The sequence below is a fragment of the Temnothorax americanus genome, unplaced genomic scaffold, assembly GCF_048541705.1.
Source record: "Temnothorax americanus isolate GAGA-0224 unplaced genomic scaffold, ASM4854170v1 Scaffold182, whole genome shotgun sequence".
NCBI classification, from domain to species: Eukaryota; Metazoa; Arthropoda; class Insecta; order Hymenoptera; family Formicidae; genus Temnothorax; species Temnothorax americanus.
This window is the reverse complement of record NW_027509321.1, coordinates 81,302-97,231: the sequence shown is the minus strand read 5'-3', so window position 1 is coordinate 97,231 and position 15,930 is coordinate 81,302. Positions and strand designations below refer to the sequence as shown.

General features: G+C 44.3%; 1 protein-coding gene across 1 annotated transcript; it reads left to right on the top strand.

Moving 5' to 3' along the window:
• Positions 1-651: 651 nt before the first annotated feature.
• On the top strand, positions 652-13,864 carry LOC143896441 (uncharacterized). The gene is made up of 5 exons (XM_077404339.1): positions 652-802; positions 10,419-10,833; positions 10,906-11,079; positions 11,287-11,958; positions 12,403-13,864. Exons 1-5 carry the CDS (start codon positions 652-654, stop codon positions 13,862-13,864), a joined length of 2,874 nt encoding a protein of 957 aa, XP_077260465.1.
• The last annotated feature ends 2,066 nt before the right edge of the window (positions 13,865-15,930 follow it).

Below are 15,930 nucleotides of genomic sequence, written 5' to 3'. Positions count from 1 at the left end.
TAATAGACAGGGTTAAAGAGGTATTGAGAGAAACAAAGAGTAGGGTGAGAATAGGAAGAGAGTGTGGAGGTGCATTCTGGATGGCGAAGGGCGTGAGACAAGGGTGCCCATTGAGCCCGATACTTTTTAACATATTGATCGCGGACTTGGAAGATTACATGAAGAAAGGAGGATGGGGAGGTGAGAAGCTGAGAAGGGGAAAGATCTACACGTTAATGTATGCGGATGATATAGCACTGATGGCAGAAAAGGAACAAAACATGAGATCGATGATAAGCAGGCTAGAGGGATACCTGGACAAAAAAGGACTAATATTGAGCATAGAGAAATAAAAAATAATGAGGATTCAGAAAGGGAGAAGAAAGGAAGAGGAAGTATGATTGGAGATGGAAAAAAAGAAACTACAAGAAATTAAGGAATTTAAATATCTTGGATATACGCTGAAGGAAAATGGGGGACAAGAGGCGCATATCAGAGAGAGAAGAAGGAAGGCGGCGAGAGTAATGAAGGAAGTGTGGGAGATAGGGAAAAGAATGTGAAAAAAAGACTGGAGAAGAAGGATCTGGTTGTATGATACTCTGAGGGTGCCTCCCCATGCAAGACGGAATCTCGGAAAACGGAATCTCGGAATCATTCTGATTGGTTAGTCCCATGAGGCTAACCAATAGCCTCATGGGACTAACCAATCAGAATGATTCCGAGATTCCGTTTTCCGAGATTCCGTCCTGCATGGGGAAGCACCCTGATATGGACAGTGATGGGATACGGGGCAGAAGTGTGGGGGTGGAAGGAAAGGGTAGAGGTAAAAAGTATACATGAAAGATATATCAGATGGATATTTGGGCTAAACTGGAGGACACCCTGATATATGGTGAGAGATGAAGTGGAGAGAGAGAAGATGAAAGGCAAAGCAAGCAAGAGAGCTTGGAAGTTTAAAAAGAAATTAGAGAAAGGTAACGGAGGGGGAATAGCGAGGAAATGCCTAGAGGAAATGAAAGAAGAAAAAGATGGAAGAAGGGGAAGATAATAGGAAAATGGGAGCAAGAAAGAAAAAGTTATCTGAAAGAGCTGGGGGTGAGAGTTGAAGAGGAGGAAAAGTTAGAAGTTGAAAATCTGGAGAGCAGAGAGATGGCGAAGCAAAAACAAGAAAGGATGGAAAAGATCGTAGACTCGAAATACAACAAGTGGTATAAATTTATAAGGAAGGACGGGATTCCAGGATACTTAGAGAAAAACTGGGAGGAAGAAAGGTGAAGTAGGGTCGCGAGGTTCAGACTCGGTAATGAAATTAGGGAAGGACTGCATTGGGAAAAAGAGGAGAATAGAAGGTGTAGGATATGCGAGAGGAAGGAGGAAACTTGGGAACACATATGAGAGGAATGTACGAGATGGGAGAAATGGGATGGAGAGGGGTGGCAGGATGTAGTCGAGAATTTACTAGGAGAGGGGGGAGAGGGAGAGGAATGGATGAAAACGATAGAGAAAATGCGACAAAAGGAAGTGAGGAGAAGGGAAGTAAAGATGAGAGAGCAGTGTGATTGAAACGTATGAGAGAAAAATATGAAAGGAAGGAAGCAAAGGAAACGGAAATCCAACTTTAGAAAATAAGTTAGAATTAAGTTAGATATAAGATATAAATATAAGAGCGATTAAGCGAGAAACGATTGAGGAGCAAGAGAGTGAGCGAAAGAGCGGGAGAGCGAGAGAGAGAGGACAGGCAGGGATAGGAAGCGCGAGCAATTGTAAAGGTTTGGGTACGTTCCTGAAAAACGCCAATGGTTTGTGAGAAAAGGAAGAAGAGTAGGAGGTTGTAAAGGTTTGGGTACGTTCCTTAAAAACGCCCTTTAAGGTCCCTTAGGGGCAAATAAAGTACTTTCATACATACATAATAAATCCTTCTTTTGTAAATACGCGTGCATCACGACTCTGTACATCGCGAGCACTTTATTATTACTTTAAAATAAACTTTCTATTAACGAACACGATACGCTTCATTTTGCCATCCCACGCCTCGCTTCTGTTCTTCCGCGCCTCCTTCGAACCCAGCCACGCCGCGAGCTAGATCCGCGTATCGAAGTCAGGTTGTTTTACCGTAAATGGTACCTCTATTCCGTTTGTTGCTGAGGCACGAAATTTGGAGGTTATTATGAGCTCTAATCTACCGTGGAAAAGCCACGTCTCCTATATTTCTAAGAGAGTGCATTTTACTGATTTTACGCTGCATAAGCTCAAAATTCATAAAAACTATTTATCGTTTCAACTACGTGTTGAACTTATCCACATTGATTTGGCTTTTGTTAGACTATTGTTTTCTTGTTTATAACGATGTCACCGATGAGCTTAATACCAAATTACAAAGACTCATTAATTGCGCGATTCGGTTTATCTTCAATTTAAGGCGTGACGAACACATAACGCCCTACCGACATCGATTAAGGTGGCTGTCTGTGAAAAATAGACGTCTTTATTTTCTCGGGCACGATTGGTCTCTACGCACTAGAGAGCTCACTCTCGGCAAGGCCCTGGCACGATTTCTACCCGACTATATCTTAATGCGAGCGCAAGGTACCGCACGCGCTCATCTCGCAGTCCACAGGTAATCCTGCGGCGCTCAGGTAACCGATGCGTGCCATGGGCCAGTGCCTCGAGCGAACCCTCTTTTCCTTAACGCGGGGACGCCAGAGTGGTGAGCTTACAATGCGTCGTAGTCTCTTCGGTAGTCCGGGCAGCTCGGGATCCGGGTGATGCTTCTCGCTCTTTAGCCGGCACGACAGTGTCGGAAACGATGACCTGCCGGAATCGTACCGGTTCTCCGCGCCTGCGCTGTATCGTGTCGCTTGATTGGATTGCCGATCCTAGCGCTCCCGGCGCCTAGGCCGCACGTGCGCCGCTCCTTCCGGGGGCGCCACTCCAATTCTGGGGCGCTCTCATCGGCGCCTCAGCTTTTCGCGTGCCTCCCCTTCCGGCGGCGCTGCTCCAATTACTTCCGATTCGGCGCGGGCTTTTTGAATCACCCGGCTGTCCGGGCCGCGATGATCGAGTCGACGTTTGGGGTCAGGCTGGCCGGGCCTCGGCCCCGTCCGCCGGCATCCCCTCGAGGCGACGGCCCCAGGGCTGCGCCTTTCCCTGGGCCGCTCCTCGGCATCCTGCTCTGACTGGCGTTTCGTTCGGGCGTGTCCCGGGGTGTTCTAGACTGCTATCCTGCCGCTGTTACGACCGAGTACGGAGTGAATTTCGGCCGGCGACACTCATGCACTTGCGGGGAGGTCCGGGCAATCCGACTTTCGGCCACGTCCCCTGGCCGTCTCCTTAATCCTCTGCCCTTCCTCGTGGCGGCTCCCGGCCGTTACATGTTGGCTCCAGCCACCACTGGCGATCCCTTAAAAACTTAACAGCTAATTAGACCAATTAAGAATACGCAACCGCCCCTCCCTCGCTCCAACGAGGAAGCACCCCCGAATTCCCCTCGGCCGAGCCCGTCCGGGAAGTAGACGCGACTTGTCACGTCACAAAGCACACTTCAACGTGGAAGATTTCGAAGATTATTTGCAAAGAGATCGTTTATTGAACCGTTTGAGGTGTCGGTAGAACATAGTGTCTCATTGGTTATGATGCTAATATCGATAAACAAATTAGTAGTAACGAGTCGACGAAGTTAAGTTCGAATCTTGTAGAACAAAAGATGTCGTAAATCATAGGAAGTGTATAATTAAGTAAAATTAAGTAACCACGCTTGTAAATATGGCTTTTCGCGAAGTAGAAATCGATATTACAAGCGAGAACACAAATGGATATATGTTGAAGAATAAGATTTAATTTAGGTTTAAGTGTGATATGGCCATTCATAATATGGTTATTGTCGCCAAAAATTTAATCTTGTTTAAGTGCATATGTTACTATCTTTGCGATTAATTTCTTTTATGTGATATTAGCAATTAGTATAGATCTATCGTTATTGCGTGTCATCCTTTGCGGAGGACCTCTGCACGAGAATTCTGCACTATAGTTCATTGTGTTTCTATTATTTAAAACATTCTCAGCCTTATCCTCCAGCTTAACGACTTAACGTGTAACGGATGAACTTTTGAGGATAAGGCTGGAGAATAAAAACATGGAATCAATCTCAATGGCTGTTACCGTGGCTCATCAAAGATTTATATTTTGTCCTGTTCAACACTGCAGAATTCTCCCTGTGCTTTTTCGAACATGCATGTTTTTGAAGATCCAAAAGATGACTTCTCAATGATTGATCGCAAATTTTACAATAAGCTTCGTTTGGATCGTTCGGATTCTTGTATTTTGCCGAGTCAATGTGTTGCAATCATCCTACAATAACGGTTTTATCTCAACGTTAAACACGGTATCGAAATTATCGAATACGAAATAAAACACCACATTATATACATATGTAGTATGTACAAAGGCTCGCATTCATGCTTTACATTTTTTACAGTATCATTTGTAAAATACACAAGTTTGCCTTTAGCCCATTCGGTGGACTTCCAACTCCTTACGATATTTTTGTTTGTCTTTTTCGTACTTGCCCATACTTAAGTACTTCACTTCAGCTCTTAAAAATAATTCCTGTCAGGAATAATAATTTTCTTCACATTGAAAACTTCAATTTGTATCTTTATCGCGTTTAGAGAAACTTCAGGATTCAATGTGTCGTCGCGAAAAACCGCGAAATGTGAGGAGAAGGTTATCACACGCGAAGAGATCGCGTGATACCGCGAGAGCACGATGATACCATGCGATAAATGCATGCAATTCGAAATGACCAATCGGCACACAGTGTTCTCCCGCGACAATATCCTTCTCACGTAACGAGTAGCGAGTACCGGTCAACTGAAAATCTATAGTGTATGTAACGTAAACTATAGATTTTTAGCGCTGGCAGCGCTGGCTTAAAGTTGGCTGCTGAAACGTAAAATTGGCATCTCTGGTACCTATTGCCTATTGCCTAGGGCTTAGGTATCACAGTCTCTGATTAAGGCTGGTTTCACATGGGGCGTAAGATGCGTATGCGTAACTTGCAATCTTACGCCCCATGTGAAACCAGCCTAACGTGATTCTCCAATTAAACTCACTCTGCATCTCTTTCTAACTATCCCCCTAGAAAGAGACGAAAAGTGAGTTTAATCGGAGAATCTAGGGAGAATCACGTTAATCGGAGACTGTGATACCGGCCCCTAGCTGTGCAAGGGGCTTAACTAACGCAGGAAAAAACCTAACTAACACCCAAGGGTGCGTTTTGATTCCCGGGCGCTAAAAATCTATAGTGCACGTAACATATATTATAGGATTTTTAGCACTCGGGTCTCGGGTGGGGAATTCGAACGCAGCCCTAATCAGTATGCAAAAATCGCCAAAATATTGCCAAGATGAATTGGAAAATCGCCAAAATATCGCCAAGTCGCCAACTGCAATTTTTTAACGCCAAATGGTCTTCAGAAATCGCCAATTTGGCGCAAAATCGCCGAATCTGGCAACCCTGGGCGGAATCGATAGCGCGCCCCACCCCGGGCGTACGCGGCCCCGCGATGCTATCGCGCGGACCAATGAGGGGTGAGCTCGCGGGCTTGCGGTGTATCCTTGCGCATTGCCGTTAACTACGGTTTTTCGCAGGGCGTCTAATGGCCCTTCGCTCGCGCGGCGTTTTTCCGGGATCTTTTCCGGCAGCGGACGGGAAGTGATTGCCTCCGCATTCCTTTTTTTCGGTCCGGGAATGGTGGCCATCCATCCTGAAATCCGGTCAGTAGTGTGAAAAGGACAGGTGAGCTGATTTCGCCCCGGGGTCCCGAGGCCCCGCCATTACGAATCCGCCCGTCGCTTTGTCACGTGCCGCGCGCCTGTCCTCTCGCGCTCCTCGTCCTCGACGGCCCGTTTCGCCAAGATCCGCTTTTTTACGTCCAATTTCTTGCCTCTTTCCTTGTCGTCGACTCCGTTTCCACGATCCTTCTGTATCCTCTCAGGAAACTCCGGTTTTGGGCTCGGTGAGGCGCCACGCAATGATACAAAAGAAAATAAGGGATTAGAATAACGCAACGCGATTATAATATGCCCCCTGGAGAACTCGCATCGATTCATTAAACCATCCTCGAGCGTGAAAAAATCGCGAAACCCGCGCCTTGTGACGGCGGCGGGGCGCTGCAACGGTGCAGCAAAACTGCAACGTCACAATACATAGTAATGTGTCACAATACGTAGTAATTAATTAGTGTTTATTATGTGTATTAATTTTACAGCAGATACATTCTACGCATAATACAAAAGAAAACATCAATTCTTTCGTTAAAAATGTTTTTTTTTTTAAACAAATTCTGCCCTATATAATATATGTATACTATTATTTCGACCTGTAATTTTTTTTTGGTAAAGCAGCGACTTCACGCAAAATAAACTCTGCTTAAACAAAAAGACTTAAATTTATCAACAATTTACTGTTTTAAATGTTGTGTTTTGGTAAAGCAGCAACTTTCACGCGAAACAAGATATTTTTTACTTAAAAAAAAAATAGACGTAATATTGGTCGTTTATGCCTCTCAGTACTCAAAATAGCTGCTATATTTTAGAAACTTTTTTTGTTAATAACTTTTTAACGAATAACAACCGCCGGCTAAAAACTTTTGAAGGTCACTTAGGAGGGTGACCTTGACGACATATGTCAAGGTCAAGGTCATTGGCGGGTGGTCTTAGGGTGCGTTCGGGGAGACGCTATTAGCGCTACCTAGCGCTACTGGCTGTTTGCGGAGCTCTATGATAGCGCTACCAAACGCTGTCGTCACGTCATTACTGGTAGTATTATACGTCATAACTGCTCGCTACCAACGCTCTTCCTTCCGAGGTAATGCATTAGTAGCGTTAGCGTTTACAGGCTCTATGAACAACGCAATAGTGAATGGTAGTGAATTGCGGCGTTTGAAGCAAAATAGTTTGGCGGCGGCAAAGTTCGCCGATAATTTTCTCTTTCAGCGGCGGCGGAATTGGCAGGTGATAATTTATCGGCGGCGACGGCGAACGGCGGCGTTAATACATTTTTTTAAATTTTTCTGATTTAAAATAAAGTTCAATTTTAACTTTTCATAAATAATATGAACAAAAATAGCAAACAATAAATACTCAGCACTTGTTTTCAAAATACGATCATTTTATTAGCATTACTAATATCTTTTCTTTCACAAAAAAAAAATTAAAATTTATCTTAACATGTTATTCCTCACCATCATACGTAACAAAAATAAAATGTAATCCACTGTATAACCATCAGAGATATCAGACTTCTTTCTCTCTTACTTTAAACATTTCTTCACATATTAAGTTGTATAAATAATATGAATAATATAACTTATACTTAATGTAAAACTTATTTTACTGATTTGAAATACATATCTTTTATTAATTTGAAATAATTATCGAAAATAAATAATATTTTATTAGATTTTGATTATTTTAACGAAGAACGTTTTGCTGTGATAACCAAACCTGCAGAAGAAAATACGCGTTCAGATGCTGAATTTGTAATCAGTATGGCATAAATGCAGCATACCAATTTGTACAAACTCGGCAGTGACAACTTCATTTTATTCCACCATTGTAGAGAATCTTCGATAATAAATTTTGATATATGTAAATTAATACTTTTTAACTTCGTCAAGAATAGGATTTTCAGGAGGAATAATGCTTGTATGTTTCGCAGCCAACATCAATCGTAATTTTTTAACTCCAAGAAGCTCACACGACTTATTAGGATAATCTTCTTTATTAAATGCCTATTATAAAAAAGTAAAACTAAACATGAGACTTATATATATCATAAAAATAATAATCTTATATTTGGTGATTAATATAGACGCTGTTGCAAATATAAACTATGTAAGACGTAAATATATTGTTACGTCCGGCGGTTTAATAACACATAAATGCTACGAAATATATATACATAGATGTGCGAAAAATAGAAACTAGAGCCTTATATCTTTTGTATGATTTGTATTAAGAGGCTTCGCAGTCGATTTTGCTGAATGGAAAGAATTTCTCGTACGATCACAAAAGTAATACAATTACGATTCTATGTCAATGAATTTGAGACGACTGTTACATACGTGGCGGGACGCGATAGCGGAGACAAAGCGCTGCCCGGGCCAATCGGAAGCACAGGCGGGCGCTTTTGCGACGGTAAAGTGGCGCGAACTCGCGACTTACGAGATTTCGTTACTCGAAGATCTGATCAAAGGTGGTCGTCATTGTCGAATGGAACTGCCACCTTGTGAATATTCCGTGTCACGCACCTTCAGGCTGGTTACTAGCGTTTGCACTGATTCTATTCGACGGAGCCTTTGTTGACTCTCACCTGAAAATTCCGCAATACAAGACGTGCCCGCGCCTCGAGGCAGGGCCTTATATTGCTGAGCGCGGCGCGGTACGGGGGTAGGAGGAGGGCCCCCGAGCCGTGCGTATCAAGTGCAAGCGTCGCTCGGTACGGGATTCTTTCTTTGCTTCCTATATTGTTACGGATAAATTTGAATAGATAACTTAACTACTATGCAGGGTTGCTTCTACTTCGATCTAGCTTATGATCCTAAACTTCTAAGCAGTCTCTAGCGCGGGAGAAGGCGAGCGGTTAGCGTCGGCGCTGTCGCTGTCGTTGCTGATGCACATCTGTACCGTTTCTGATAATAATTCGTGATTGATTCCAAAATTCTTTTACTGTAACTCAAAGAGAGTTTGTAATTAATTATTTCTAGCGGTTAGAAGCGAGGCGTATTCGCCTTGGGAAGGTGCTGATGACAGCATCCGTATTGAGATAACCGGCTCGGGTGAGCGTGAGAGCGTCTGGCTCTCCGCGCGCCTTCTCGGAACTGTTGACGACATGCATTCCTTAAGGGTTGGTTTATAATAGCCGTAACCGTTAATTTAAGCCGTAATCTTTAAGAAATTGACCAATCACAGTCGATTATTCTTCTCACATTCGACTGTGATTGATCAATTTCTTAAAGATTACGGCTTAAATCAACGGTTACGGCTATTATAAATCAACCCTAACATTATTATTAATCTAAGTAGTTAAACTAGGCGGGTTCTAATCCGGGAGCTCCGAGGGGGGGTGAGGGAGGGGGGGTATCGGATTACGCGGGGGTAGTGGGGGGGAGGGGGGGGGGGAATGGGAATTGCTGGGGGTGAGGGGGGGGGGGTATCGGATTACACAGGAGTATTAGGTTACATGGTGATAACGCGGGGGTGAGGGGTGGGGGGAGGGGGCGGGGTATTAGGTTACACAAAGATATCGGATTTCGCGGGGGGTGAGGGGTGGGGGAGGGGCGGGGTATCGGGTTACACAAGGATATCGGGTTACACAAAAATATCGGATTTTTTGCGGGGTGGGGGGAAGGGGGGAGTTGACCTTGACATACCACCGGGATGACTCACCGGGATGACTCACCGGGATGTGTCACCGGGATGACTCACTCGCGCCGCTGGTCCGCGCCGCTGGTCCGCGCGGGGAGAGGGGGTCCGCGTTCGCGTTCGCGGTCGCGCCGCGGGTCCGCGTGGGGGTTCGCGGGGGTCCGCGAGGGCCGCGTGGAGGTCCGCGGTTGCGCCGCGGGGTCCGTCGAGTCGCGGGAGGGGGGGCCTCGTTCGCAACGACGCCGCTAGGCGGCGTACAATGGGTAAGACTAACTTGATAGCGCACTGCGTAGGAGCGTGTATTTTTGTCGATGACGCATCGAACCTGTCGGGACACGTTCGTCGTAAACAACATTTTTCTAGGAAAAAAGGGCGTGTTATCTCGTAGACTAAACAATTTCGCGCTATTTTTTACGACGCAGTACGTAAAAGACAAAGGAAGAAATGATCTTTCAAGATTCAATTGGAGCGAGAGAGAGGGCAAAGGGTATATAACGAGGGATGAAGCGCGTCGAGCCGCATTAGTATACGATTTGAGAGCGATACATCGGTCAAAGAGTATCGAGATTTACTGTGTGGTTAAACACGTTATCACGTGCAAGTGCTGTGAAGTGATATAATAAAAGAACTGGTGCAAAAGTGATGAAACATAAATCAATTCGAGCAAATCGAACGCGATCTATTGGAGCTATCCGACCAAGTAGCTACCGTGGGTGAATATTTCACATGGACACTGCAATGCGCGGAATTCGTCGAGTAGCTCGAGACACGCTGTAGTGCCAAACGTCAGCGGCTCTCCGACAATCCAACGATCGGGCAGAGGCAATCGTTGGTTGCCCGAATCGCGCGACTCGAGGGTGTGAAGTCGCGATTGGAAAGACAATTTATCAATAGCGGTGGTAATTATGCGAATGCAGGCACCAGTGGCGACACGCGCGCGGCAGAACTCGTATGGCGAGAAATCGACGCCGGGTTTGAAACGCGAATAATGACCGGTGCGGTAATTAATACAGACCATATAGAACCGCGACAGTTTTTGGAAGACGCCTGCAGCGTAGTGTGCAAGCGAGTACGAGACATTATAAAAACACATAACTGTGTCAGAGTGAACACCGTGTTCAACGGGGAGTTTGTGGCGGGTGATAAACGTGACAATAAGAGTATATGTACAAATAACATAGAACTCTGTGGTACATCGCACTTGCATGACTGGTACGAGCTGCACGTTATCGAGCCCACACTAGCGAAACTCGAGGAGTTCCAGGAACGCGACAGTGGGTGGGCGTTGACTCGAATCCTCAATTTGACGGTGAGCGTCAACAAGTACAATCCTTTGCGCGCGGGGTGTCACTTGGAATTGTCTAAAGATATTAAAGTAAAGAACGCGGTGATCAATGTGCTGTCTATGGACAATGCGTATTTTGCATGGTCAGTGGTCGCCGCCTTACATCCAGCCGAAAGACATTCAGAACGGGAATCTTCATACCCACATTATTCAAGGGTACTGGATTTACGAGACATTGAGTTCCCAATGACGTTGAGTCAAATTAAACAGTTCGAACGACTCAACGATATATCCATCAACGTCTATACCATCGAGGGACAGAAGACGTCAAACGTTCTTCCAATACGGCTTACCGACCACACGAGTGTTAAAAAACATGTTAATCTGCTGTACATGCAGGATCCGCGAGACAACAATGTTGGACATTTCGCGTGGATTAAAAATCTATCCCGTCTCGTGAGCTCACAATTGAGCAAGAAGAAGAACAAAAAATACTTTTGCGATCGGTAAGTACTTATATTTTTTAATAATATATATATATCATTTTTATATTTTGTGTATAAAAAAATTTATATTTTATGATTCTTTTTTTGCAGATGTCTTCACTACTTTAGTTCGAGCGACAAATTGCAGTCTCACACTGTGGACTGCCGAAAGGTAAACAATTGCGCTATCAAACTACAGAGTGAAGACAACAAGTGGCTGTGCTTCAAGAACCATAGCAGGAAAGAGCGACTTCCCTTCGTGGTATACGCCGATCTGGAGTGTGTGCTGCAGAAGACACATCCGGAGACGGAACACGCGTCATACGCCTATCAACATCATCGAGTATGTAGTATAGCATACTACGTACAGTGCTCATATGATGAAACATTATCAGCGTATCGATTTCGTCGCGATAACGACTGCGTCGCGTGGTTCGTCGAGGAACTCAAAGAATTGGCGCATCGCGTAAAGAACGTCTTGTTCGACATTGTATGCATGGTAGACCTAACGCGAGACGAGTGGGAGACATTTCATAGCGCGACGAAATGTCACATTTGCGAACAACAGTTCGCACCAAATGATAATCGTGTACGCGATCATTGCCACTTGACCGGGCGTTACAGAGGTCCAGCACACTCGACGTGCAATCTGAATTATAAGGATTCTCACTTCATCCCAGTAATATTCCACAATCTGTCAGGCTATGACGCGCACTTTATTATCAAGGAGATAGCTGCCGCGTTCGAAGGCTCAATTGATGTACTGCCTATAACAAAGGAAAAGTACATCTCATTTACTAAACACATGAATGACACCGCGGAAAGATCTGATTTGCGAAGCGATATAAAATTAAGATTTATCGACTCATACAAATTTCTGAGCGCGAGTCTCGCAAAATTGGCATCCTTCCTCGATAAGAATAAATTGAAAATTATACATTCCAAATTTTCCGCGTTATCCGACGACGATTTTGAATTATTAACGCGAAAAGGTGTCTTTCCATACGAATACGTGGACAGCGTCGAAAAGCTGGAGAATACGTGTTTATTGCCGCGCGATTTATTTTACAGTTCCTTGACCGGTGACACCGTATCCGAGAGCGATTACGCGCACGCCGCGAACGTATGGCAGCGATTCTCCGTTCGAACTCTGGGCGAATACAGCGATCTATACCTGAAAACCGATGTCTTGCTGTTGGCCGACGTGTTTGAAAATTTCCGCGACAGCTGCGTCGCGAGTTACGGGCTTGATCCCGCGTACTACTACACTTTACCAGGCTTTACGTGGGACGCGATGTTGAAACATACATGTATCAATTTTGAACTACTGACCGACGTTGACATGGTCATGTTTATCGAACGTGGTATACGTGGCGGCCTGAGTCAATGTTCCGGCAGATACGCGAAGGCCAACAACAAGTATATGGAGTCATACGATTCATCGAAACCGTCATCGTACCTAATGTACTTCGATGTCAACAACTTATACGGCTGGGCGATGTGTAAGCCACTGCCCTACACGGAGTTTCGATGGGTCGAAGACGCGTCAAATTTCGACGTTAACGCGATCGCTTTGGATTCGCCTACGGGCTATATTCTCGAGTTCGATCTTGAGTATCCGCAGGATAAACACGACGCGCACGCTGACCTACCGTTCTGTCCGATGCGCGATAAACCGCCCGGCAAACGGCAGGACAAACTTCTCGCCACGCTGCACGATAAGAAGCGTTATGTCATCCATTATCGCAATCTGCAACAGTGCACGCGCCACGGTCTTCGCATCACTAAAATACATCGCGTATTACAATTTGCTCAATCTGAGTGGCTCCGCTCTTACATCGAACTCAATACAAAATTCAGAACACAAGCCAAAAATGAGTTCGAAAAAACGTTATATAAATTAATGAATAACGCTGTTTTTGGGAAAACAATGGAGAATGTACGAAATCACGTCGATGTAAAATTAGTGACGAAGTGGAAGGGTAGATACGGTGCAGAGGCAATGATCGCGCGACCGAATTTTCACAGCAGTAGCGTGTTTTCAGAAAATCTGGTAGCCATCGAACTGCGCAAACTCGAGGTGAAATTCGACAAACCGATCTACGTCGGCATGTGCATCCTCGACTTGTCGAAGGTGTGCCTATACGAATTTCACCATGAATACATGTCTCCCTTGTACCGCGACTCGTGTAGAATCATGTATACCGACACGGACAGTTTGATTTATCATATCAAGTGCGACGACGCGTACGAGAACATGAAACATGATATAGTCAAGTTCGACACAAGTGACTATGCGGTAGATAACGCTTATGATATGCCTCTAGTCAATAAAAAAGTGCCAGGCCTGATGAAGGACGAAAACAACGGGGCCATTATGACCGATTTCGTTGGACTTATGGCAAAAATGTACGCCTTGCGAGTCGATGGCAAAAAAGATTGTAAAAAAGCGAAAGATGTCAAAAGCAACGTCATCGCGCGCACCATCACATTCGACGACTACACGCGGTGTTTGAACGATGAGATTGAAATGACTCGACCGCAGTCGTGTATAAGATCAAAAATGCACGAAGTGTACACTATTTGTGAGACGAAAATCGCTCTGAGTCCGTACGACGATAAGCGATATATCGTGCCGGATTCGACCGATACGTTGCCGTGGGGACATTATCGCATACCTTTATCATAGTTAGTTATTGTAATAAGGAACAATGAAGATTCATGTATGTATGTATGCATGTAATATAATGTATGTATGCATGTATGTATGTAATGTATGCAATACATGTAATAAAATGTATGTATGTACATATAAATGTAATATAATGTATGTATGTACATATAAATGTATGTACGTAATGTATATATGTAATATAATGTATGTATGTGTAATGTATGTAGTATAACATATATGTATGTAAGAAATAGTCCTCAAGTAAATATCGTATTATATATGAGAAGGGATATTAATAAGGATATCGCGCACATGTATTTAGTATTTAATATTTTTTTTTATATACTGTATATGTATCACATATTTCAAACATTTTACATGTATCATTTTTTATATTAAGAATAAAATACAGTTTGCACGAATTAAATAACATTGTTCTTGTGTATCCAAGAGATGTGCGATCCATCGAATCCCAGCCATTTAACGTAAACTTCGTCGCCCCTCCTGCGCAGTACTTTCTCCACGAGATACACGTCTGGATAAGTTGCGCGATGCAACTCGTACTCGTAGAACCCTCCAGAGACGGATTTTCCACGATAGTCCTCGAGTAGATAGGTTACGGGATTGGTACGCTGCACTTTAACGATCTTAAACACCTTGGTGGTCCAATTCGGCGTGTAACCCTTCTCAAAAATTGTCTTGTATTTGCTGACTCGTACCGAGTCGCCCACTTTGAATTTTGCCGGGCCCGCGATCTTTATCGCGCTGTACACCGTAGCCAAGAGTCTTTCGGCGATCGCGGGGGTAACGTCGACGGGTCGCATGCCGATGGTTCGATGCTTGCGCGCGTTGTAATCCGACACGAGTCGCGGCAACGCGTCGACCCACTTCTAATTTCCGTTGAGCGTAAACATCTTCCACATGTTGTTCTTTAACGTACGATTGAATCGCTCGACGACCGACGCTTTCAACACCGAATACGTAGAATAATGATTGATGTCGTGTTTTATAAAATTATAATGATGTCGGTGTTGTAAAATTCCTTCCCCATGTCGGTTTGTAGATTACTAGGGCACCTCTCGCTATCTCGAATTATCTCAGCGATAGCGTCAGCCGTCTCGCTGCCACCTTTACCCTTAAGCGGCACGGCCTACGCGTACTTGCTCAACACATCGATGACGGTGAGTATGTAGTGGTAGCTTCCATTGAAACGCGAGTACGGACGCATCTCGACGATGTCAGCCTGCCACAGGTCGTCGTACCCTCGCACTATGACGTGTCTTCGGGGAAAATTTCTTCTCGCCGGAGCGTGCAATTCGTCCACCAACCGTCGCTTTTCGATATTTTTATCCACATCGGTCGATTTTAACGGTCTCATGTTTCGTTGTCGCCGTTTCTGCTTCTAGTGCATCGTTCGTAGCAGTTTCTGAACAGTTCGTAACCGCTTCTGAAGAGTTCGTAACCGCTTCTGAACCATTCGTAACCGCTTCTTAACCATTCGTGAATCGTTCGTCGTCGTTCGTCGTCGTCGTCAGTTAACTGCTTCTTACCACTCATCGTCGTCGTCGTCGACGTTCTTTAGCCGTTTGTAGCCTTTTCTGTCTCCGCGTAGTTCGCAGCTGTTTCTAAACCGCTCGTAATCGTTTTTAAGCTGTTTTTGAACCGTTTGACAACCGTTCGACAAGCGTTCTCGAACCGCTAGACAGCCGTCCGACAACCGTTCTCGAGTCGTTCGTTGCCGTTCCTCGCCGTCGCACAGTGGGCCAAAACGGCAATCTAGCTGGACAAAAGTCGATTTTCGAAGATTAATATTTCTTAAAATAAACGATTATATTTTTAAGAAAGATATCTGATAGTTCATTTTCTACAAAATATTTACCAATTACACTTGTAGTTGTGTTATAACAATCATTTGAATACGTCGTATAAATGTCATCTCGCAAAACGTTAAATCATTACTTTAGCAGCGCTTGAGAAAGAAAGAAGTATTCTGCTTATATTGAAGAATATTAAAACTTCAAATTAGATAAATATAGAGAAAGGTATATATTTTTAAATTTTATTAACAAATTTTAATAATA

Excerpts from the sequence above, each read along its gene's own strand:
- LOC143896441 (XM_077404339.1), top strand. The coding sequence starts at position 652 with ATGAGGCTAACCAATAGCCTCATGGGACTAACCAATCAGAATGATTCC. Across the intron at positions 10,834-10,905 it reads GACAATGCGTATTTTGCATG|GGTACTGGATTTACGAGACA; the intron begins GTCAGTGGTCGC and ends ACATTATTCAAG. Across the intron at positions 11,959-12,402 it reads CTGCCTATAACAAAGGAAAA|CTGCGTCGCGAGTTACGGGC; the intron begins GTACATCTCATT and ends TTTCCGCGACAG.